At 44.8% G+C, this 25,968-nt stretch overlaps 1 protein-coding gene across 1 annotated transcript in view; it reads right to left on the bottom strand.

Annotated features, from left to right (window-relative positions):
- The window catches only part of arb2a (ARB2 cotranscriptional regulator A), a 150,989-nt gene that overhangs the window by 106,278 nt on the left and 18,743 nt on the right, over window positions 1-25,968 (bottom strand). The window contains exons 5-6 of the mRNA XM_076731617.1: window positions 24,736-24,801; window positions 22,968-23,159 (exon numbers count right to left, since the gene is read on the bottom strand). Of these exons, the coding sequence (XP_076587732.1) occupies window positions 22,968-23,159; window positions 24,736-24,801 (258 nt within the window). The remainder of the gene's footprint in view (window positions 1-22,967; window positions 23,160-24,735; window positions 24,802-25,968) is intronic.

Below are 25,968 nucleotides of genomic sequence, written 5' to 3'. Positions count from 1 at the left end.
CGGAAGAGAGAGCGAGAGAGACGGAGAGACAGAAAGGACAGTCTCCACATGTCCGGTAATAAGAGTGACTCTGTGTTTCGCTTCTCATCTACCACACACGGAGGCTTAAACATTCGCGCGATTGCTTTGCTCCAAAGCTTCAAGGAAAAACGAAAGATGGGGTGGATGGGGAATGAAAATAAATGTCCAATCCACTGCATTTAAAGAATGAGAGAAGAGGAATGAAGCAAATAGAGTGTAAAGGAGAGTAAATAAGAAAAAAGGATGAGCTTTTGTTTTCTTGCTCATTTAGCTGCAGGATGGATAAATGTCTTGGGAAGGGAACCCTGACCTGTTGATAGATGGATAAATTTTAAGATTTTTTTACTCTATTATGCAACACAGTGTAGCATGAAATCTAAATGAACAAAAACATTTGTCTCTGAACTGTCTAACATACAACACCCTGACAGCTGGATATATCTTTGGAGTGTTTTGTTGGCAAAAGTGTACAAAAAGAAACACATATGCAACACTCTGGAAAAAAAAAAGAAAACAAATACAAAGCTATTCAGTACATTTACTCTAAGCAGCATCGAATCCTGGACAATTTTCAGAGTGACACAGCAAACAGTTGGTGAGTAATCCTCCCTTTAGCTGCAGACTCCCAACACAGCGATTGTGAGCGCACGCTACAATACGTTACTTAGCAAAAGAAAGAAGGTGGTTAAGAAAAGAAGGACTAGATAAGTCCAGAAAGAAAGTACAATCAGACACTATATAGCCTGCAATGTTAAAATTCACATCCTCTGACTTTGTTATCTTTGAGAATTAAATCCTATAAACATCCACGAACAATGGCACGTATAAGCTCACTCCTGCAGAGTCTGCATTTAAAGCCAAGTGTTTGTAAAATGTCATCAAGTCAATAAACAAACGGAAGGAAAGAAATTTTCAGTCCTGAATTGCAAAGTTCGTTCTAACTAAAAGTAAGTGACGGCAAACTAAGGAGAGCACAGGCAGGTGGACGCGTTGCTGAAAATCACTACCTCTCTGTCTGTCAGAGTAAACGCTGCTTAGCTTAAGGACATAATAAAAGGTAGATGGGAGAGGAGGGAGGGCAGGTTGTGTGTGTCAGATGTAAGTTAGAAAACAAGAGGATGGAAAAGGAGGAGAAGAAGAAAGTCTGCGAGTTGAGGACACCACCACAGCAGCGCGTCTCCGGGGAAGAGTGGTGGGTGTTTCGATGACAAAGCCGTCTATTTCCATAGGCTCTCTGTGCCTGATCTCCCTCTAGTCCCTCAGAGCCACGGCCTTGATCTGGGCAAACACTGTGTGTGTGTCTGTGTGTGTGTGTCTATGTGTGTGTGTGTGTGTGTCTGCATTTATCTGCTCACATCATTTTTAAGTTGATGGTACTGAGTCACAGCTGGTATGCAGTGCTACAATTTCTTATCCATCCGCTCTTTTATAGACCCTGTATCGGGCACGCAGGAATGAATAGCCACGTCTACGCTAACAAGTGCTAACATCACTGCATTTTAGCATTTAAGCAGGCAGTAGCTGCAGGGGGAGATGAGGGAAGAGTCCGTGGAAATGGAGAGATAGCCTGGAGGGAGACTGAGAGAGGAGATGTAACAAAAGAGGAATGATGAAACAGGTGTGATAGTGGGAGCTGAAGATGACCATGAAGGTGGAAATCCGGTTCAATCCATGACTTAATATGACAATGTGCTTGTCAGAGATGGACAGAAATGCATTTTTGCATATATATATATATACTGTGTATGTATGAGTTTTGTTTCTCTCACATAATGAAAGTAGATAGATAGACAGATAGATAGATGGATAGATGTGCTTCCATCCTATCTATCTAACAACAAAAAGGGGCCCAATTAAGTCAGAGGGAGAGGGGAGCGCAAAGGGAGAGTTGATCTAGCCTGACAGTATACTGCCACCCATCTGTCTGAAGCGGAACAACAGGCCCTGCTCTTCACACATCTGTCCTAGGATCTGTCGCTCAAGTTTCATATTATTCAGAAAAACACAACCATAAGAAAGGCGAGATCTGAGGCAGGGAAATGATAAAAGCCCTAAAGAGATTACATGCAGACAGTGACAGTTTTAGAGAGAGAATGACAGAGAGATAGAGAGAGGAAAAAAGAGGAAAATCATGTCTGTTCCACAAAGCCTGTTGTATCAAAAGGTAGCATAGAAGCCTGGAGCAAACGTCTGCTCACCTGCCAGCCCAGCCTGACCGAATCTCTCTCTCTCTCTCTCTCTCTCTCTCTCTCTCTGTCTCTGTCTCTCGTCCACATCACACACATAAAAACAGCCAAATGCACATAAAAGCAAATTATCATTTTTCATTTAATTAACATCAAACCAACAATTTCATAACATGTGCATGCATCTAAGGGGATATAAAAGTGCTCTAAATTCGGCCCCCCCTCCCCAACTCCCCCTCAACTCCCCCTCCCGTCAATATCAGCATCAATCCGGTTTAGGAATTCCCCGGCTGGGGAACAGGGACGGCTGCTGGGCTGGGCTACCACCAGTCTTGGTTCATATGCAGGTTCCAGTTCATCCACAGTTCACGCATACTCTCATCTTTTTGAAGCAGCATCCCATCAGCTCAGGATCATGATTATTCAGGACAGAGAAGAGAAGCGTGGCGTGCCATCAATATAACATCTGCCCTTCTCCCTCCCTCCCTGTCTCTCTTTTTTCTTTTATACACACACAAAACTCCCTTGGAGAGTCAGCGCCGCAGAATTTAAACCCATGTTCTGACCCTATGTGTAGATCCATGCCAAGTAATCACTCGCCTTTCGCTCTCATTTTGCAGCGCCTCCCCGGCTAAAACAGCACACTGCCCTAAGCTTTGAACCTTTAACCATCCAATTTGACTAACTTTGAGGATCTTGCTGCAAAGTTAAGCATGCATATTTAAATCTGCCACATCTGTAGAGGCACTTTGTGTATTATTAATTCCTTGACATAAAACAGACAAAAATGAGCATGAGAGTAGGCATCTCTTGCCCAAAGTTATGCTAAAGGGCATCTACTCTGGATTAATCAGGGTTAATCAGGTTAGTGTATGTGTGCACACTCACAATCACACACACAGGAAACTATGTGGAGTTTATATCGCATTGCATGTTTCCAGCTATCTGACAGAGTTATCCAATATTAATGACCACTAAATCAGAGCAGAAATCACGACTCTCCACTCTGTTTTGATCCCATAATAATGGTTAGAAAACGGTGATGTCATAACTTCGAGTTGTATAAATTTAACATGTATGAACTGACATGTCAGTGTCTTTCAACTGCAGCACAGGAAGGACAAGGCTTTTTTTTTCCTTAATGTGTGACTCAGGTTCCCCACCAGCGTGCCAGCTTGCTTTTCCTGCACTGCCACCCACAGCCAACATATGCCACGTCCATACACAAGTAAAAGCACAAGGAACTTCACACAAACTACACGTATGCACGCGCACACAAGTACAGTGTGCGCATTCATGCTAACACCGCCATCCCTCTATTAAACACACAGACAACTCCACCCACGCATCCACACACACAAAAACTTTGTTCCTCTCTCCTGGCCTCCTCCTCCTCCTCTCCTTGTCTTTATTTTAATCTGCAGGCGAGGAGTTCACCAAGAATTCAGCGGGGCACACAGGAGTTGCGCCTCCAGCGTCACACACGCACGTACATGCATGCACGCACACACGTGAACACGCAAAGCTACGGGGACACACAGCAGGATGGTGCAGAATGAGGAACAAGGCAAGGTGGAGGTAGCACGCATCAGCATTTTAAATTAACCAATGGTAAACAGCGAGCAATTTGACATCAAGAACCCCCTCGTGTCTTCCCATGGCGGTGAGAAACATAAAAGAACAAAGCGTGAAAAAGGGCACCGTTCTGCCAGACCGACAGAGATGTTTGTAAAGAAAGATGAAGCAGGAAATAAAAAAATAGAATAATAATAAAGATACTCATTAGTGTTCTTATATATGCACATACATTACACCTTTAATAATATATAGTATTCAAAAATATACTGGAGCATGGCGGGGTGAAGGATATTAGTGGTTAAAAAGAAAAAGGACTGATGGAATAAATGAGAGAGAGAGAGAGAGAGAGAGTGATAGAGAGAGAGAGAAAAGAGAGAAAAAGAGAGACAGAGAGAGAGAGAGAGAGAGAGAGAGAGAGAGAGAGAGAGAGAGAGATCTGTATGTAGGTTATTGCAGTCTCACTGCACCACTCTTGAATTTCAAACAAGAACCCTGGGCAGAGCAGAGAGCAGAGGAGAGGAGAGGGAGGAAAGACAGAGGCGGCGGGGCAAGAGAACGAGCAGCAAGCTAACACTGGAGGCTAACAGGAGGCAGGCAAGAGAAGTAGTTATTAATGAGATATCTTAACTAAAGGAGGGCAACAGAGAGAAAGAGAGGGGATGAGGAAGAGAAGAGAGAGGCATGGACCTGGAAAAGGGAGGCAGAGCTGCTGGTAGAGAGCACAAAAGGTGCTGAGGAGATGAATGAAAGGCTAAAGATAACTTCACAAACCTGGGATGTCTTTTTCTGTTTAATTCCCTTTTCACGTCATTCTAAATTATATTCCCGCAGTCGGTCTGTGCATGCCGCCGCATGCGTGACTTATTCTGTATGTGCGCAAGTATGCAACTGCACATTATATACACGTGTGCATCAGTGCATATCGAATGCGTGTTTATGTTTGCGTGCATCCAGGTGTTACTTTGTGGACTATGAGGGTGCAAACACTAATTTCTGCTTGTGTGTGAGCGTTAGGCTGCAGCATCTTTCTAATTGCTGGTGTATTAGAGGGCCAGCTCTTTGATCTGGGGGCTGTGCCGGGCCTCAGCACTCGCTGCGCAGGGTGGTCTCCCATCATGCTCGGCTGATCACAGACGCAGCCTCACTATTGGCTGCCTGGCAGGCCCTCCCATCAGCCTCGATGCTACACGCCTCTGACAACTTCATTAGCCCAATTCGACCCTCCAAGTCTACTCTGCTATACTCTGCTCTGCCAGCAACAGGCAGCTAGCGCTGGTACAGCTGGCACACAACCAGCAGAGAGCAGGGAAGGCTCTCTTCATATCAAGTCGTATGATCAGAAAAAGACAACACAAAGAAAAAAAACACACATGCAGACAAACACATTTGGTTGAAGGTATGAGTTAATAGGAAGAAGATGACACATTTTCTTTGCCCAATCATTCTTTTCCTGATTCTCTAAAAAAACGTAACAAAAACCTAATTATAAACTCATGAGTGTAAAGATTTACAAAGGCTGGCAGTTTTTCTCTCTCTCTTTCTGCCCTAATGCTGCATTCACTGAGGTATACTACCCCTTTATTATCAGACTAATAATTGATGAATTTTTTATCTGATGAATAAGACGGAATGAACATGAGGAGGAAAGACAAATGGAATTTTAATACGATGTCCTCTATTATATGGCTATTCTAATACATTAAAGGCATCTCTGTCTCTGTCAATCAGTCCGTCTCTCCCTCACACACACACACACACACACACACACACACACACACACACACACACACACACACACACACACACACACACACACACACACAAAGCACCTCTAGTACTGCCTCCTCTCTGCACATTAATGTACACTGTGCACGGCTTGAGACCAAACTGAAGATGTGAGAAAGCGAGCATGTGACTGTGTGTGCATTTTTATTCTTAAATGGACTACTGACCACGTGTCCGTTCTCACAGGGATCTGCTGTAACCCTCTTCTACATCTTAAACGGACTGTGAGTTTTAGGGTCACTTCAGGTGTATGCACATGGATCACTGTAGTGACGCATTTACATTCTGTTCAAGTGTGTTTGCTCAATGCGTCGTACGTACATACAAAGTAAATATATTAATAAGATCTACTATAACCATCTCAATCAATGGCTGCCACAGTGAAGCCTCACTTATTCTTGAAATATCACATATTAAGATGAAAGCTAATCCACGATGCTTCATCTTGTCACAACAAAAACTGATTGACGGTCCATATCATCAATAGCCTTTAATCATTTACAGGCGCAGCTGACACATCTAGGACAAAGCGTTTACAACTTCCCATTTTAAATGACAGTAGTCATAAATCTGATCCCATTAACAAATCTTTGGTTGTCTCTCATTCCGTAAGAGTCCCTTCTGCTGAACATGCCGGCTCTTCAGTCTAACTTTTTTCCCCCTGTGATACACGGAGATTACGGGCCAAGCAACTCCGTCTCTTCTCAGGACAACAGATTTCGTGTAAATCCACCTGGCCAGCTCTTTGGACTCATTTGATTTCCAGGTTGCTGAACAAGACAGGTACTTGTAATACTGGGGTTTGGTAGCCGGTAGCGCAGGTAATCCAGGTTTACCATCGTTGTAGCTCAGTGGTAGATAGGTGAACTATTGAACCCTGTCCCTGCAGCAGAGGCTTGGTAGTGTAGCAGGCTAATTAGCAGGTTGCAGGTATGAGGAAAAAAGAGATATCTCTCTCTTCCTCCGCTGCTCCACTTCTGCCTCTTTTCATCTCTCATTCATGAGCCCTTGGTGGTGCCCTTGGCATTGGGTATGTAAACTATCAATTCATACCATCACACACAGACTCAGGGCTGACATTATAAAACCGTACCACAGGTTGCATAATGAGCACACAGCTTAATGAAATTGTTTCAGAGGGGATGCTGTGTGGAAAAGAAAGTCAATGATTATTTCACGATCCTATTTCACTTCATGGGATTTTAATGCAGTTTGTTAGATGCTACTTCAAAGCTAACCTCTGGAGATGGTGATGTATGCTTAAAAGAAAACAAAGCATATAAATATTCCTCCTCAAATCATTTATTCATGCATGACCTCTGTCATCACACGGCCAGATCCAAACACTCAGTAGTTGTAGTTACTGTGAATCCGAGCCCGCACAGTGACCTCTTCCTGTGGTCACCGATCTACAGAGAAACTCGAAGAGTGAATTCCAGCACAGAACACACTGGTTTCACCAACACCACTGGTCGCAGGCGCCAATCCAGCTAAAACAAACAGCGCTGTGCTCTGTCTCCTCCTTTTTTCTTTACTTCTGACAGGAAAACGCAGATTTTAGAACATAAAGCAAGAGCTCAACATGAAAGATACAGTATATAGATTAGAGAAAAGCCTATAGATCATCGCTCAAGCAAACCAACCAAAATTTGCTGGCTTCTGTTTCTAAAATATGAGGATTTGCGGGTTTTAATCAAATTTGTTTATTGAAGGAAACTGAATATTTGGACTGTTGGTGAGACAAAATATAAAATAGAAAGTTGTTACTTTAGGCTCTGGGAAATTGTGATGGTATTTTTTCTTTTACAATTTTCTGACATTTTTTAGACAAAACGATTAGGAAAATAAATTAAAAATAATCGTGGCAGCCCAACACACAAGAATTGGTCGGACAAAATAAGGAATGTGAAGATATCACCTTGGGCTTTGACACATTGTGATATTCTGTTTTCAGATTTTTCTCACATATAAACTAAACAATAACTGATTCATTGAAAATAATCACTGACAGCCCAACAATTAAGCACTCCCATTAGTGCTTTCTGTGCATTTGACAGGATCTTATTTTACCCGCAGTCTCTCGTTCAGCTATTCTATTAATCAAGAACACAGAGGTGAAAATATTCATCCGGGAAAAGAATGTGTTCCGGCTATTCAAGCAAAAAGATGGCTGGCTGGATGGCTGAGAGAGAAACTCAATCCTGCCTCCCGCTGAGGGGGAGACGAGCGCTGGCTGTCGACAGGCACACCACCTGACTACCACACAGCAACTGATTTGAAACGACAAGTCAAGAGAAGTCAGGAGTAAATAAGGGAGATATATAGAGAGTGAAAAATAGAGGGAAAGAGAGAGAGAGGGGTAATAGATTTGAGAGTGTTTTTGGGGAGTAAACAGATGGAGTAAACACAGCACGAGGGAAACCAGGGGACTCCCACTGAACCCGCTCAATGTGTCACTGACACTGCAGAGCAGAATCAACAAAGTGCTCTGAGGGCAACATGCACGCATACATACGCACACACACACACAATCGCACACAGTTCACCAATTGGCAGGATGCTGAGACCCAGAGCTCCTATCCAGAGCAGTGACAGGCACACGGAGAACAAGCTGGCTGACAGCACATGACAACTCCTCAGCTAGTGGAAAAGGAGAAAGGCATCTCATACTCTACTTTCTAACTGTGGCTTTAACAAGTGGCCTGAATATGTGGCGTCGAAAACACAGTAACACTAATATAGTCAAGATATTTAGTGTGAACCATCGCTCTGTGTTCAGGCGTAATTTACCTTCTCTCATCTCCTGATCGTGCTCTAAACCTCATCCTAGCACCCATCTGTATCGCTCCTCTCTCTCCAATTTCTTCCATGCCCCCAGACCTGCTCGCATGCCCAAACTCTGCTGCTGTGTGCCAGCGTACCAACAGGCCTGTAGGCCTGTCCAAGAGAGAGATAGAGAGGAAGAGAGAAAGAGGGAAGGTAGCCAATTAAGATTGGGTAATGGGAGGGTGTGTGTGTGCATGTGTGTGTTCGTGCACACTAGTATGGGTGAATGCCTGACTTCAAGCAGCTCGAAGTGCACTTGCTCTTGTGTGTGCATGTGTGTCTGTGTGCGGCGCCACAGGCTGTGCACACAGCCAAACTTAATTTAGCAGGCCCAGGTTTTTAACACAGGCCTGAAGCTAGCCAGCAAGCTATAGCTGGACCAGAGAGCCAGAAGTTAACAGGCACATTGCTCTCCTAAACCCCCTGAGATCTCCTTCCCACCCTGAGGGGAGAGAGATCTCATTTAGTCATTGATGACCATCACTGATCACATCCTTGTGGTCATATCTTTCCATCAGGCACTTCATTACAATAAAGCTTTATGGAGCAAAAACTCCCCCTGCCCAACTTTCAAGACCTTGACAGTTGACAATGCTAAAAGAGGTACGGGGACCATTCAGCTGTCATTGACAAAACTTCTGACATGGTTTGTGATTGTTTGCGAAACTGACATTTTGGAAGACTGCTACCACTTGCCTTGCTGTATACAGTGTGACAGACTCTGCTTTTAAGCCACGAACAACAACAGAGAAGAACAAAAATGGCAACAGCGAACATGTTTCTGTTTTCTCTATGTCCCCTGGAAGGGGAGCTTAAAAGACATGCTACTTCGTGTCTATGTGTGTGTGCAGTGCCCATGTGTAATGTATGTGCGGCGCATGTGTGGCATCGGGGCTGAGATGGATATGGCAACATGGAATTTTTGTACTGCAGTGGGGCATGCCCTTGACGTTGTTGTCACTGATAAAAACACAGGCGCGGCAACATTCTGAACACAAGCACACACCTTGATCACTAGTGTGTATGGGAATTCACGCCTGGGGACTTAACACAACAAAACAGCGTCGGATTGTGTCTCAGCTTCCAAACAAACAAACACGCGCCAAACTAGCTAAGCAAATAGCAACCAAATTTCCACTTGTCTGGCTTATAGGCTGTTTGGCTGTGGATTTAATAAATATTGCATCAATGAAAAGTAGATCAATTACGAAGATGATGCTAGGATGTAGCCTAAAGCTAAAGATTGCAGAGTGACAATCAAACTAAACATAGAATGAGGCATGTGTGTTTGTGCATGCATGGGGGGGGGGGGGGGGTGCATGCACACAATTCACACTGTCTCTCTGTGTGTCTCAGTGTGTGTCGTCTTATTCTACAAGGTAATAGGCAGTCAGCTTCACAGCCAGAGCATGACCTAGAAAGTGAAACCACACGGCAAGGGACTAAATGTGTCACATGGGCTCAATCATTTTCTCTCTCTCTGAAGACAGAGAGGGAGAGAGAGAGAGAGAGAGAGGGAGGAATGGGGGGAGAGAGAGAGGGAGAGAGAGAGGGAAGGCTTCTACCAACCCGCAGCACTCAGAAGCTAATTAAGTCATTTGAAATAGCCACAGAGGGTACCTGTATGCAATCTAGCCAAGGCAAAGGGTTGATGAGGCTCTGTGAGGCCCCAGGCTAACTTCAAAAAGAAGGCAAAGGAAGGGAATGAGAGAGAGTGCAGGAAAAGGAGAAAGAAGGAGGAAAAAAAAGTGAAGTGGATTTTTTAATTGAAGCCCAACTTGAAGAAGAGCGTGTGTGTCTGTGTCTTCTTGTGTTGTGCAGCAGGAAAAAGGTTAAGCATGCCCCCAGCAGAGTGTGTCTGCACACACAGGCTCTCAATGGGGAGCAGGTGGGAGGATGTAGAGATGGAGGGATGGAGGGGTGCAGGAGAAAGGCGCCCGATAATTGAGAGAGTTCACCGAGCGGCCATGTCATACGGTGTGCACGTGTGTGCGTAGCCATGAACTCCCCATCCCTCCACGGCATATTCAGACAAACACACACCTGCGTGTATTTGCTCTGTCCCTTCACGCTGAACTCGAAATGTACTCCTTCTAATCATGAGTGCGCGCAGACTTAATAAAAACGTACAGACGACAGCGGCAGCCAGTTAAACGCAGACAGAGAAGGGGTGGGGGTTAAACTGAGATGCTGCTAATCCATCCAGGGAAGGTGGAAATAAAGATAGAGAACTATAATTCCTTTTGCTAGATTTTCCAAACCTCAAACGATATGAGAAATCTACAGCTGCGCTTGAACAGGACACACACACGCACACATCTGAGGGTTTTGTGCCCTAACATGCATGCCCTCACCAGGGGCGAGCCTGGCGACACCAGCGACTGAACTGGGTCACACATACACATACACACTCAGTATAGACTGCGGCATTGGCAGCATGGTGATCACAGGAGAGGGCAGACAGGGGGCTGGATGTAGAGTGATTGGACTATTCTAGGTCAGCTCTCCTGACAATGCACCACTGTCTCCTAATGTGGTGGGCTAAAGGATAAAGGCTGTGTTTGGCCTGACATTACAGCTACATGTTCCAAAAGGAATACCTGCTACATACAAAGACAAACACACGCACGCACAGGCAATACACACTCGAAAGTGTGTACGAACTGACACACACGTGTGAACATCTGTGGCAAGGGAGGTTTAGGGCAGGTTCAAGACCCCAAGAATTTGATTCACCGCTCTCTCTTTTTCTATCCCGGTCTAATAAAGCTGTATGCAGCAGATCTCCTCTGCAGCCTATAGAGAGAGATCAGCCTGTGGACTTCAAAGAGGTTGCAACTAGGTCACCACAAGACACTGCAGTCAGCTAGAGCACAGTCTCTGGTCTGAGACACCTCACTTCTCTCTCTACTCCCTCCCTCCCTCCCTCTCCATCTCCCAACCGCTGCCTCTCTCTCTCCGGCTCTCTCGCTCTCTCTCTCAACACAATGATATCAGTGAAATTAAAATGGATTATGGCGCCTTTCTCTCTTGTCATTCCCTGGGGTTGTACAGCACCATGTCATGTTACTGTTACTATAATGTTACTTCTTTATCACTGTCCATCGAAGCTGGTGCTCAGCAGTTTAACTAATGTTTAATTTAGACACAGGGCGAGCGAAACGGGGAAAGAGAGAGGCGGCGAGAGGAGGCAGAGACAGAAAACGAGACAGAGACACCAAGCAGAATGCAGAAACAGCCCCAGCCTCCGTGGTTACACACTGCCGTCCTGATCTGTCAAAGGCCAAAGAGACAGTGACTCCAAAGGCTACTGCGCCACACTTTGGATGAAACAGCCACAGAGGCAGCCTGAGAGATGAGCGGGAAACAGGAACCTTAGAAAGGGAAGAAGGGATGGAGAGAGGAAGTAAGACTCAGGAGGGAGAGGGAAGGGCGAGTTTGAACAAGGTCAAAATGAACAGAGAGCTGCGGGGCCACATTGCCTCTGTGAACGCCGAGCAAAACACAACAACTCTTAACATGAGAAAACAGCCACCAACATCTTAGAGAGGAAGAGAGAGAGAGAGGGAGGGGGGGAGACAGAGGAGGAAGACTTTCATCAGGTAAGTGAAGGGCATAATGCACAGTGGCCACACACACACACACACACACACACACACACACACACACACACACACACTTATATTTTTTCTGGTGATGTTAAACCACATGCAAAAACATACTAGAGAATGATATTTATGTATTTCTGATTCTATTTAAGGGCCCAAATGAGTGTGTGAATGTCAATTTGTCCACCTAAAGGCCTTCTGAAAGTCGTGTTTATGGCTGTTCTGGCAGTTATCTTATGAATATGTCCTATACAGCAGACAAAGGGACAGTGGATCTTGATTTAGGTAAGTCTTCCATTGGACATCGCACAGTGCCAGCACAGGAAAACACTTTCTCTAAACAAACTTCTGCTCCATTAGCTTTGTTTTAAAGAGTATGTGCTACTGGGATTTTCTGTCCACTTAGGTAACAATTATCTAACTCTCCTCCCAGTCGGCAATCTGCTCATTTAGCCTTGAACAGAACTCTGGGTTCTGTAATATGAACACACACCTGATGTGACCATCATAGATCCATCAAATCAACACTTCAAGGACAGAAATCAAATGTACTTAACAAAAGGACCATTAAGTTCAGGTGGAGAAAAGGATTAAAGAGGTTTAGGGTTTACATGATGAACCCCATCAGAGTGTGCAGATGATATGATAATTGCAAATGTGCTGATCTACTGGACATTAATTAAAATAGATTAAAATAAATACCCACCACTGGGGGCAGGGACTGGGGTTCAATGGCCAGCAGCGGCACCTCTGGCTTGGCTGTGTGTTGCTACAAACATCTGGCAGTGTTTATGAGTGGGAAGCCAGTGAGTCAACCTCAGTTACGCACACACTGAGATGTAATTACTGTTTTTATAAGCAAAACGACGGTATGTCACCGTTTTGCTAATACTGTGGACTTGAGCCATTCTCAACAAAGTGCATTCTTTCTACTTCTCATGTGCATGTTGAGGTCTGTGTTTTACGGGCATGAGTCTCTCACCTAACAAATGACTGCAGATGCTGCTGCATCCTTCAGTCAGCTGATGAAGAGCAGCGTGTCACGGCCTTCCCGGAGACAGGCTAACCTGTCCTCTCATTGCATCCCAAACAGGGTGCCGTTCTTTTGCTCTGACTCCAGTGTTTGCTTTATGGCAATTTTATTTGTGTGTACTGTAGGGGGTATGCGTGTACGAGTGGCGGTGTGTGTTTTGTCACTGTCGCTGGGTGTGCGCCATGGCGTACTGTGTTCTGAGCTCAGGTTGACATTCGTTTGACTGACATCGGGGGCGACAGCAGCACAGTGGCATATGGTAACCGCCTGCTAACCGCTAAAACTTGACATCAGCGCAAACAAGTCAGCCAAGCGTGGCATAGTGTGCTCCTAAGAGGGTTAAGGGATAGGCTGTCAGCATACAGCGGAATAATAACACCTATCAGGAGTACCATAATACCAGACAGGGAGGGGAGCCAGACCAAATACAGGTTGGTGTTGACTCTGATGAAACCGATGACAAGTTACACAGAAAATGTAATGGATAAGCTATAAGGGATCTATGATGTGATGTATAGCTGTGCGCTAAAGAAGTTCAGATCCTGATCTCAGCATTTTGTGGCATCACACACAGCAGCGTGAGTCCTCTGTGAGCATCCATTAGTGGAGGCTGACGTGAAACACAGGTGCAATGATCTAAAATATGCCCTAATAGGAGAAGTAAGAAAGAAAAATCTGGATATTGATTTTTAAAACAATCACCAACATGAAGCTAAAGCTGGCTCTCAGCCCAAAACAGGAAAGTTGAGCCCTGTGGTTTATTTACTGGTGTTCAGATTACAACGGGAGATGATTCTGGATCGTTGCCTCTGGCACCGCACAATTAATGCACACCTGTCAAACAGCCGTGCGCCAGCAAAAATGAGCGCTAACATAACTGAACACTACTTCAACAATTGCACAATTAATGGCGATATCCAGATAAATGTTATTAGATCATGGTCTCGGTGAAAACTCGATTTTGATTGGCAGCAGGGGGTCCTGTGTGTTTATTTTGGAAACTTTGCCACGTACGTGTACCCGCCCAAAACCCTCTTCGCTGTGCTAAAATCACTGTTTTTCTTTATGTAGGTCTTGAACACTTAAACTTAAAGTCTTTTATTTGCTTCAACTACTATAACTGTGTTATAAAGCATTTATTGAAGTTTGAGTTATTATAGATGGTAAATATGGGGACTTAACGTGCATCTTTAGTGTTTACAGGGAAATCTGACTTTGACAAAATGCAGATTGTCAACTTCTTTGCATAACATTTATGTAGAAAGTGATCGTAAATAACTCAGCCGGCTTGTTCCTCTTCCTAAAGTGACTTCACTGAGCATTTTTGAAAAGTAGGCTACAAAGACAGGAGTCTGCTGCCTTTTCTTGAGTGTGTGTGTGTGTGTGTGTGTGTGTGTGTGCTTTTTTTCTATCTCTGTCGAGGCAGCTTTTATGAATGGACAGGAAAAGCATTGCATATTCACATGAGAGTAACTGCATCTCTGACCATGTCTTTGCATGTGGATTTCATGCACTTTTCTGCAGAAGTTCAGTCCGAGATGGATGTTGATGCTTATTGCAGAGGGCACGCAGATACACACACACAAACAGTTATCCACTGACCCACTGAGCGGCAGAAGACAAAAGAGCTGCAGACAAATCTGATCGCCGATGCCATCTCTCCTCATTGTCTGTCCCTCTTTCTTTTGCACAGACACGAAAGCAGACATATCTTGAAACAGTGAGACACCGCCATCGCTGCCATGATCTGATGTACTGAAATGTACATTTCACATCCACAGAGAATGCAGGACAATATCAGTCTCAAAAGACAGATAAGCCTTCAAATGAAGATTCCATCTTCAATGTCTGGTCACATACAGAGGAAGAAAAATCACAAAAGAGGACTGCTGACACATCTGGGTAAACACAGACAAAACTGCAGCCTGAAATAAATGCATGCCATAATACTAATCATCTACGTACGACAAATAATCCAGTAAACCGAATGATTGAAAATCTGGTTTAGATGTCTGCAGCTCGTGTTTGTGCCATAAAACACTACTGAACAAAATCAGTCTGCAAGGAAACCAGAGCAGCCCTCCAGCATCTATTTTCATTTCTAACCACAGAGCCGGCACTAAAACTATTAACAGAGAGATTTGTTGTTGTTTGCCTCTAACCTAAGCGTACCCCCTAGAACCCCGGTAACCCCTATTTAAGCACTGAGTTCCCTCTCATCGATCAAAGCGGGGCACACACAGTCCAGGAGCATGACACTGGCACTGGAGAGCTTACAGCAGGTTTCAACTCTGACCCCAAGAGATGCTCAGTGGCTGATTTGTGTGTGTATGTGTGTGTGTGCAGTGTAGTGTAATTTCACCGTGGGTCACCTATCTGTTCACCACTAGCTCCTCGCAAAACTCAATTTCCTCCTGGAACGTCCACAGCTAAGCACTTTTAACCTCTACAAGCGTGCTGCGGTGGAGGATACATGTAAAATTTACAAGAGGATGAAAGAGTCTTTGCATGTGCACGTGTGTGTGTGTGTGTGTGTGTGTGTGTGTGTGTGTGTGTGTCTGCATGTTATATGAAATGACTCAAACACATATGGCACACACACCCACCTGTATCCAAATAAGAGGTAAAAGCTGTTGCATTTCAGCTGTCAGAGAGCGAACATGCTGCCGCACGGGTTGACGAATCGTGCAAAAGATTGCGAAGGTTTTTTTCCTGTGTGTGCGTGAGTATGTGTGTACTGACCACAGAGGAGTGTTCCCAACGAGAGAGTGAAGAGGTATCCACCACACACTGCCTGGGGCCCTTTGGAACAGAGACTAAACAAGACCTTCCCATTGGGACGCACACACACAGCCTGCAGCTGCAAATGACCTACTACCCACCCCACACACACACACACACACACACACACACACACACACATATCCACACACACATTGAGACAAAGCCTTTTTGATGATAAAATTTGTTAATTTCAAGAGAAAGAAATAAACTCAATTATCACACAAAAAAAGTCTTAATCTCTCGTTTTCTTTTGTTTTTCACCCTCTTGTTTTTTCCATCCTCTCATCCCTCGAGCACCACGATGGTGTGAGAAACGTGGAAACTGACACACCAAACAACTCTCAGCTGTTTTTTAAACGACCATTTGTGAATTAGGGCTGCCCCTAACAGCTGACCAAACCCTCACTGAGAGTCTGACAAGTTTTAATTGGTTGGTTAGTCGCAGTTTGTGTGTCCCGTGTAATTTGTCCACTTTCTGTTCCCATACAGACTGAATGAAGTCTTCCCGAGCCTGTGCAGTAAACACTGTTACACAATCATGTGTTCACAAAGTGGTGAACCTCGCTCCATCCTCGCTTGTGAACAACTGAGCCTTTCCAGGATGCCCCTTTCATACCCAATCATGACACTATCACCTGTTACCCATCAACCTGTTTACCTGCGGAATGTTCAAACAGGTGTTTTTGGAGCGTTCCACATTGTTCCCAGTACTTAGCTGCTCCTGTCCCAACTTGTCTGAAATGTGTGCTAATGAGGTAAAACATTAAATATATTGTCTTTGCCCTGTTTTCAATCTAGTTTATGGCTAAAAGGATTAGCAAACGATCACATTCTTCTCTTCTGGAGTTGCACAGCAGCAGTTCCCAAACTTTTTTAAACCACAGCACCCCAGTGACACACAAACCACCCCTTTAAGCTGCGAATGTCATAGTAAACATCTATTATCAGCATTTATTTTAAGTCAATGTACTGTGACAAATGTGGCAGAAAATGTTATAAAAAGGAAAAAGAAAAATTGGAAACAAATCTTGTTACATCCCTGGCCAGTTTTTGTGGCACCCCAGGGGTTCCACAGCAGCAACAACTGATCTACAGCGCTATGTTTAAAGTCACACTGTTCAAATTGGATTACTTTAGCAAAGGAATCCTCTAATGCAACTGCATTTTGCATATATGTGTAAATCCTGAGGTACTTTGTGCAAGATAAACAATATCTGCACAGCAAAACTGCCTGAGTTAATTTACTGTAACTCTCAAAGTGTCAGAATCAACATTTCTTGTATTTATGGAGACCAATCAACACTTATTAACACCACGAAACTCGATGTGTGTTTTCCTCTCAATCTCTGCTCTTAGCCCAAATGTGAAATGTCATAATGTATGCTTTCCCTTACACACTTGTGTGAATTATGTAGCTGGCGAATTTGCACTGAATGCAAATTACGGATGCCACTGGTAATTATGATAATGACAGGACTTTCCAAAAGAAAATCCATTTAAAACAGAGCTTAACACGTAATGCCAAAAACTTGTCCAACACCAATGACATTTAAACACTGATAAAATCCACGAGCTCTGACCTTTTACCTACAGTGTGTGTTTAGAAAATACTTCAACGCTGTGTAAATTGTCGTTCTCATTTATCAGTGTCTTGTGAAACAATAGCCCGTGTGTTTTCCTAGAGGAAGCCTGAGGATGAACATATCTTCTTCATATCGTTCTCTGACTGACAAATAAAGGCTGCCTGCCAAGAGAAACTCAATGAGACCACAATCAATACACTGCTACAAGGTGTGCGCACACACACACGCGCGCGCACACACACACACACACACACTACACAGATAGGGAATGATGTACGATTACCTGGAGCAAATAACAATCAGCTGATGCTCATACAGTATGCACACACACACTCACGTACTGCATACTGCATATATACACACACATACACACATGCACACTGAAAGACACTTAATATGCAAATATTTTTTTTTTACATGAGGGACAACACTCCATTGTTCATCTGGACGAAGGAGGGCAGGAGGGCAGATAGATAGATAGATAAATAGGTCTCCAGATATCTAGCTTGGACCTCAATTGATGAGATTTCGCATACGGCAGCAGCAGCGCTGTTAGGACAGGGAATACCACCACAAAATAATGTTTTCTCTCCCTCTGATCAATTTTTAATTTGGCCTGTGCAGCCGAGCCCTTGGCGGGCCTGGCCCCGGTAATTATGGCGGGTTATTGACAGCTGCCTTCCCGCGGGATGCTATTTAAAAGAGGTTTAACCCCAGAGCAAGTCCAGGCCCCACACCCGCCTTTGAAGGTGTCAAGTGCATTGATCTGAGCTGCGGGATGTGCTGGGACCTTCCCACCTGGAGGTGTGTGTATACCTGTGTGTGTGTGTGTGTGTGTTGCTTGCAGGGCTGCTATTACAAGGCCATGGTAAGGCGGTGCATCTTTTGACCCGAACACAGACACACACACAAAACTGTCCTCTGGCTAAAGCTGGCTGGGTGGATAGAATGATACCTGTCTGGCCTCTGCAGCCACCTGATGCCCCGAGATAGGCTGTACACACACTGTATGTACAATGTTATCACTTGGCTGCACACACACACACACACACAAACAGGTTAACTCGCAGCTCGGGGGGAATTAGAGGAACTAATGAGAAAGGAGGAGGAGGAAGAATGGTGATTGGAGAGACAGAGAGAGAGAGAGAGACAGAGAGATCCTCGCAGCACAGAAGTCCATGACACAACACAGGCAGATGCCAGAGTGTGCAGCTGATGTTGAGGAGGACATCATCCGGCTTTAAGAAAAAAAAAAAAAAGAGGGTGGGCAGGATGACAGAAATTAAAAGAGGATTTCTGTGTTTGAGTTTGTCTGCTTCGCTGCCCCCTTTCAGCCTCCCATTGAAATTCTGGGCAGATACAAACCCCGAGGCTTTTGACACACTTTTGAAAACACCACACCCCCCTTTCTTTCCAGTGGGTCTCCAGTGTCAAGTCTGACTCACTATCGAGGGGGGGGGGGGGGGGAGAAGGAGGCGAGGCATTACAGGGGGTATGGATCTGTTTTTGTATTAACAACTTCCAAATTAAATTAAGTTGTTCTTGATGACAGTGTAGAATTTTTGTGGCTTGTATGTGTGCGCGCATGAATTAATTCATGTTTGAAATGCAAAGATGTTTTAACGATGACTGCAAAACTGAGAGGTGGCGACTGCAGGGGGAAAAGGTTAAGAAGTGAAGTCAAGTTACAGAATAAAGAAGGCGTGGGAGATGTTGTGTCATGGTGACGCAGGAGAGCTGAGGCCTCGCACCAGCATTCACGCGCTTCCTTTCACTTTGGCCACAAACTTACACAAGTTGAAAGTCCTGCTCAGAACTCCAACAGCTTCTATAACTAACGATCCCACCTTTCAATATCCCCTCCTTCCTCAATTATTCTGACTGTAACCTCACAATCGACTCTCTCTCTCCCATCCCCCATCCCCTCCAAACCCCATGGCGCCCACCCTCCACCTCCACCATCTCAGTCTCAGGATGCAGAGCAGTGACAGGGCCAGAAGGTAATGATACAGCTGCCATGATGCAACAAGCAGACCTGTCGACTGTCAGGAATTGAAATCATGAAGGAATAAGCTGTCATTAAGAGGCCCTCTCCCAGTAGTGGAGCTGTCAGACGCCTGCCTTCTGCCTACTCTCTCTCTCTACTCCCGTCTCTCCTCTGCCAGTCCCACCCCATTTGCAGTCACTCCCTCGCCCTCCTCTCATTTCTCTCTTCCTGCTTCAATCCTCTCTGTACCCCTCTCCTCCTTTCCTCTTCTGTCCTCTCCCAACCAATCATAACCCTTCTCCTTCTCTGCACCCCCCCACCCCCCCACCCTCCGCCCGACGCTCTCCATCTCAGATTCCTCTTTTCCGCCTTTTTCCCCACTCTTCGGCTGTTGCTGGAGCATCCTCCTCTCACCTGTCATTTTAACTCTCAGCTATGGGAATAGGACCACTTCCACGTGCGCACACACACACGTACACATAAAGACAACATGCATGAGACCTGCACACACAGCACAAAGATTTCCCTTTCGCCTGGTGTCACTGTACAAATGCCACAAACACACCCTCTGCTCGATGTGGTGCATTTGTGTGTATGTCTGCGTGCACCTGTCTCTGTGTTCATATTTTACACTTATCGTCAACATATACATTTTGTCAGCTTATTAATGTGCCATCATCATATAGCAGCATGACAAAGACTCGGATATATCCGCAGACAGGAGCATGGCGGATATGGGAAACAGAGACAGGCGACGGGGTGTAAATGGTGTGTAGGAGACAGGCTGCCCCGAGATTCACCCTGCGATTGTGTGTGTGTGTGTGTGTGTGTGTGTGTGTGTGTTGTGCGAAAGGCCTGATTAACTAGCGCAATCAGCTATTTTTCCCATCAGAAGAAGGGAAAGGCTGACTTGAAGTTCCAGCAAATATGGCTAAGAATTTCAGAGTGCTGCTTTCACACAGGTGTGTGCAAGCACGTACACACCATGGAATTGCACTGCATCCACACACACACACACACACACACACACACACACACACCACAGTATGCTGATTCAAATTAACTGCTTCATCTGTGTGTGTGTGCTCGCAAAAGCCACAAGCTCCCCCCCTTATTTGCCGAATGCACTCCATTTGACCCTTTGCTGCAGGCTTTGAATTTCCAATCAACTTCCCATGAGTAACTTCACATGAGCTGCACTCGAGGCAACAGATTCTTGCCACAAAACATTTTTGGAGAATAGAGCCTAATCTTAACATAATAAAAAGTGTAGTCAAAATGTCAACATTTGACCCAGCGCTGCACTTAGCAAAATTTGTAAATCAAAAATATTGAGCGATTGTCGTGGTGCCAGAGCTTTCAAATAACTAATCTAATACAGCCGAAATATCTAAGCTTATGGAAATATGGACATGCTGGTGTTTATGGCTGAATATAAGTTGGCTTACCTCTTTCATTTTCATTGTTTTATAGTGCTGACGAGTCACGTGGTGTGCTTTTGGAGCGTACTGCCATCCCAAGTATCCTCTCCAAATACCAATAACACTAATGAGTACTGCTGATGAGTGTCACTAGTTTCAATTATCATCCTGGTGATATCACTCATTAGTATGAAGGGGAACTAAACATCAAAATCAGCTGATAGCGAGTCTGGTTGAAAGGAAAACCAGCAAACTATTGCCCGCCAACGCCACATTGCTCAGGCTACGGCTTTTTGCGCGAGTCCTCGAAGTGGTCCCTTCACAAACATGATGATCATGGGATTCTGCTCTTAATGCTGCTGATGGTGGATTTTGCTGTGTGTATTTGCTGTGTCACAGAGCTGTCGTGTCAGCGAGCTGTCACCTCTCTCAGCTGCCATTCATTAGTGAGTTATTGATGAAGCGCGTTTCATCGCGTGTTTGCTGCATGCATGTAAATTACGGCATAAAATGTCTATTTATGAAAAAAAACTGTGCTGACTCAATAACTAAACTTATTTCTCTACACTGTAAAGCAGCGGAAACTTCTGCACACGCACAAATACACTACATCCACACAAATTTCATGGTATGACATAATAAAGCACAGGCATGGCCGTAATGGATGCAGACACCATGAACTGACTGTAAGTGTGTGTGCCTGTCTTTCCACTGCAAACACAGAGTACACGGCCTGCGTGTGGTAAATGCCTGGATGATGATTTGTCAGGGTGTAAGAACACGATTTCTTGTTTACTATGATGAATGAGCAACACACACACTACACACACACCATGTTCTCTATATCGAAGCTGTCACTTTGGCTTTCTGCGGCACAACCCTGCCTTCTCTAACTGTAATGCCAGCCAGGATAACTGTAATTCAAAGTCTCAGGGTAGCCAAATCATCCGTTAGCACACACATGGACGCACACGCACGCAACTCAAACCTCTCCTGTTGTTGTGCACAGCAGGAGAGGGCTTTACACAGCAGTGAAAGTCTTTATGGCATTCAGATGGACGAAACGAGGGAACGAGGGGGAGAGGGAAAGCAGGATCCCCCCTAAGTCAATTTGAACAGCAGGCCGATGAAATTACACAGGTAGTCGTGGCCGGGCTGACAAATGAACACAGAGATGGGGATGAAAATAATAAGACAGGCAGAGCCACCTTTTGCTTGCTGACACACAGATGTATACACTCGTGTGTGATTATACAGTGGGGAAAGAAAAACTAATCTATATTTTACATTACATTATCTCGTCCTCCCTCTCAGCTCAGTCACCCATGAACACGCAGGACTGCGCAGGGATCATACATCATACAAATGCGTAAATGTTTTCTTGGATAATAATGATCATGTTGAGGTACATGCTTCATTTCACTAACAAGACAATATAAGTCTCAGTTCTGGGCTGAAGTATCATTCAGGAGTCTGAAAGTGTGTTTGCACCAGTGAATGAATGTCTGCTTGCAGTTATTTGCCTCTGTGATTATATGATGCCGCTGAGTGCAGAAGGCGTTCGGCATCATATCCTCGGACAAACTTTCCTTTCCACTCCACACTTGTTCTAAACTGCATAGTGAAGTTAAACAGAGTTGGGTCGATGCAGCACGTCCACAGTCTAAGCTACGAAAGCACACAGCAACAACAAATTACCCACAGTCGCATTCAAACCTCCAGTCAAATACAAGGAAACAAAATACCACAACACCCTGTTCCAGAGTGTGCCACAACGCCTTCCACGGCCCCAAAAACTCAAGCCTGCCCTTCAAAATAAACACTTGTCCCACCAATTTCCCATCAGGCTAACCGCTGTGGTTGTGGCGGTACCAACGACCACATGATGAGCACACTGTATGACTTTTCACTCAGAGACCCACAAAACTCTGCATACCAACGGTGTGCCGTAGTTTATACTCTGTGCAGGGAAGAGAACTAGCAGAAAAAGAATAGAAAAGTACAGTATTTAGAAGTGACTGCACAATAAATCCTGCTTTGACATCTCACGTGCAGCGTCCTCAGCGCACCCGTCCCTCTCAGAGAAACATTAAAACAGAATCAAAGATCAGAAAATCAGTTCAACAGCTCGAACTTCTTTTGTTGTGCTCCCTACCACCATGGCTCTGGTGATGAAGGGGATCTGCGTCCCCGAGTCCAGGTCCAGGTTGATGATGAGTCTGCGGGCCCACTGACCGGCCCGCACCACGCCACTGCCCTGGATCAGCACCAGCAGCTTGGACGGGTTGGACAGGGCATCTGGGCTCAGGTAGATGAAACTGGTGGGTTCATCTTCAGTCGCATCGACCTAAACGTTCAGGAAAACACAGGTCAGCACCAAAAATCTCTTCCTTAGGGACAAATGTCCACTTTCCCAACGACGTGCGCTTATTTTTTGAAAACAACTTCATGATTTCATAGACTTTTGGGACATTTAACTAAAAAAAAAAAATCTCTGCTCTCTCTCATGAAACAGCAGCAAACTCGAAAGATCATCAAATGGTGATTTTTATAATGAGAGCTTTAATTTCTCCTACTTCAAAAAAAAAAAAAAGGATAATGATTATGACCACAAACGTTAGAAATGTTCTTATGTAACATGCAGTTTGAGGAGAAACGGGCTTCTCTTCTGTGGCCTTTGTAATTAAAAAAGCTCATATGCATCAGTGCGCTAATCATCAATAATCATGATTAGAAAACAGCCTTTGTGTGATTAAAACTCAGGCAGAAAGTAATACAGACAGAAAGAGGAGGCTGAGGGAGCTGGTGTCTGTGTGTGTGCATGCGTGCCGTCCACATCCCATGCGTCTTTGCATCCCTCCAAGTATGCCTGCAAGAATCTCTAAGGAGACAAACACTGTCCATAAAAGCCATGGGTGGCAGCTGCAAGAACTTAATCCAAGCAGACAAAGAGAGCCGAGTGGGGGAGAAAATCTCACCCTTTATTCTCTTGTGCTCCCTCATTCCCTCTCCCTATACTTGGCTGTGGTTAATCTTCTTAAAATCTGCGGTCACAAGTTCAATGCCACGCAGGTGGACGGACCCACCACTAACACACAAATACACACACACACACACACACACACACACACACACACACACGCCATATACATGCAGGCGGGTGGGCAGCAGAAAAGCAGAACAGAGCAATTTTCCAGAGGAATAATGAGATAAATAGGCCAGGCAGATAAACCAGTAAAAGTGTATGGGGGCTAATGAAAGGCGCTGAGTCCCTGGCTAGGTGATTTATGGACACTGTTAGCGCTGGAGCTAACTCTGGCATGCTTCTAAACACCAGCGCTGCCTAACATCCCCATAAACGCAGCCTGAAAAATGATCACAACTTTTATAAACAGAAAAAGAGCAGGAGCGGAGGGGTAACAGGGGGGCAAAAAGAGACAAACATGCCTCCAACAACAAATAAAAGGGATCAAGTGTGTGCTCTGAGCCCGGATGAGCTGGGCGAAGAATAACTCCGCGATGGCAGAGTAGAAAGTCCCCTTCAGCGCAAATGAATGCAAAACAGATTAAGCATCGGCATGCTGCGCCACTGCGCCTTTGAAATGACACGTCACAATACAGTTAATTTGTTGAGGAGACACTTTTGCACAAAAGATGTGGGCAGAGGAGGGGTAAAAGAACGAGAGGGAGTAAGAGAGAAACTGAGAAAGATAGAAGGAGAAAGACAAAGAGTGGTGGAGAATGAGGAGAGCTGACTCCTCACAATCCCCTTCTCTTTATTTTTTTTTTAAACAGGACACTCAATATCATAATCGCACTCTGAAGCCGAGGCATTTACGTCAATTTTCATATTTAATACTCCCTTTAATCTTCAAGGGCATAAATCAAAGAAGAAAATGCCTCTTTTCACTCTGGGTACTTACTGGCAGGATTGCTTTAGTCATGTTGCACTTTTTCTCCAACAGCTCATAAACATACTGAGTGATGATCTGGAAAGAAAAAAAGACACAGAACACACACACAGTCAAACACTGCGCTGATAATAGAGTCTAATGCAATGAATATTTATATATTGTTGTTGATACAAATCCATCCAACAAAAGCCAACTTAACTCTGTGTGTATGTGTGAACAAGTAATAGTAACCACTGTCATGCTTGCAAACAGAATAAAAAATACTATTCAAAACCCTTGTTTGCCCTCTGGTGTGTGTGTGTGTGTGTGTCTGTGTGTCTGTGTGTATATACATGAGCTACTTGAAAGGATCTGAATCGTACTCTGTGCGGTGTGTGTGTGTGTGTGTGTGTGTGTGTGTGTGTGTGTGTGTGTGAATCACAGTGCAGTTAGAGTGTTGAGGTTGTAAGTGCCAGGAGAGGAAATCTCCTGTACAAGCGAAGGGCTGATGTAAGTTATGTTTATCCCCGAAGCCACAGCACTAAAGAACCTTGTATACCGAATCATTCCAACCCCGGGCCAAGCCTTTCATGGTTCAGTGACATTAACAACTTTCTTTTCCATTCTCCTTATTTTTTCTTTCCTTCTTTTCTTCTCCCCGCGTCCTGCTCAGCTGAGAACCGGGGGAAGCGCTTTGTGGAGCAGATTAAGATTTTTGATCAGTTGTGAGAGAAAAGACGGAGGGGTGGAGATGACAGATGACGGAGCGCACGACCGCTGGAAGTGAGCTGCTGTTGGAGCTGCTGGGACGGTGTTTCCCAAACACATGCAGTCACAGACCCCCAGTCCTGTACATGTCACGACAACACGACGATGGGCGGAGGGACGGCGGGGAGAGCGGGGAGAGCGGAGCAGCGTGCTGTCCGGCTCTGCTGTGGAGTTCACTTTCGAAGCATGAGCCTCGCAAACACAAACATGGATCAACTAGCGAGAGAGTTTAACAGCACAGAGTGGCAATGCTTGTAATGGAGCCCTTTTTTCAACATAAAGCATTAAAAAAAATGTCAAACTACACAAAAACACACAGCCTTGAGTACAAACTACAAGCCACTAGTGCGTTTTTGGAGCCAATCAATAGTAAACTCTGTAGAGGAGGGATGTAGTACGACAGCGACATGACAGTAACACTGAATGTCACAGAAACATCCTCTTATTTCTAAAGCCAAGGAAGCTCGAGTCTGTCCAACTAACATGACAACAATT

This window comes from Chaetodon auriga, chromosome 5 (assembly GCF_051107435.1).
Source record: "Chaetodon auriga isolate fChaAug3 chromosome 5, fChaAug3.hap1, whole genome shotgun sequence".
NCBI lineage: Eukaryota > Metazoa > Chordata > Actinopteri > Chaetodontiformes > Chaetodontidae > Chaetodon > Chaetodon auriga.
The sequence above is the reverse complement of the archived record's forward strand: the minus strand, read 5'-3'. Positions and strand labels throughout refer to the sequence as shown.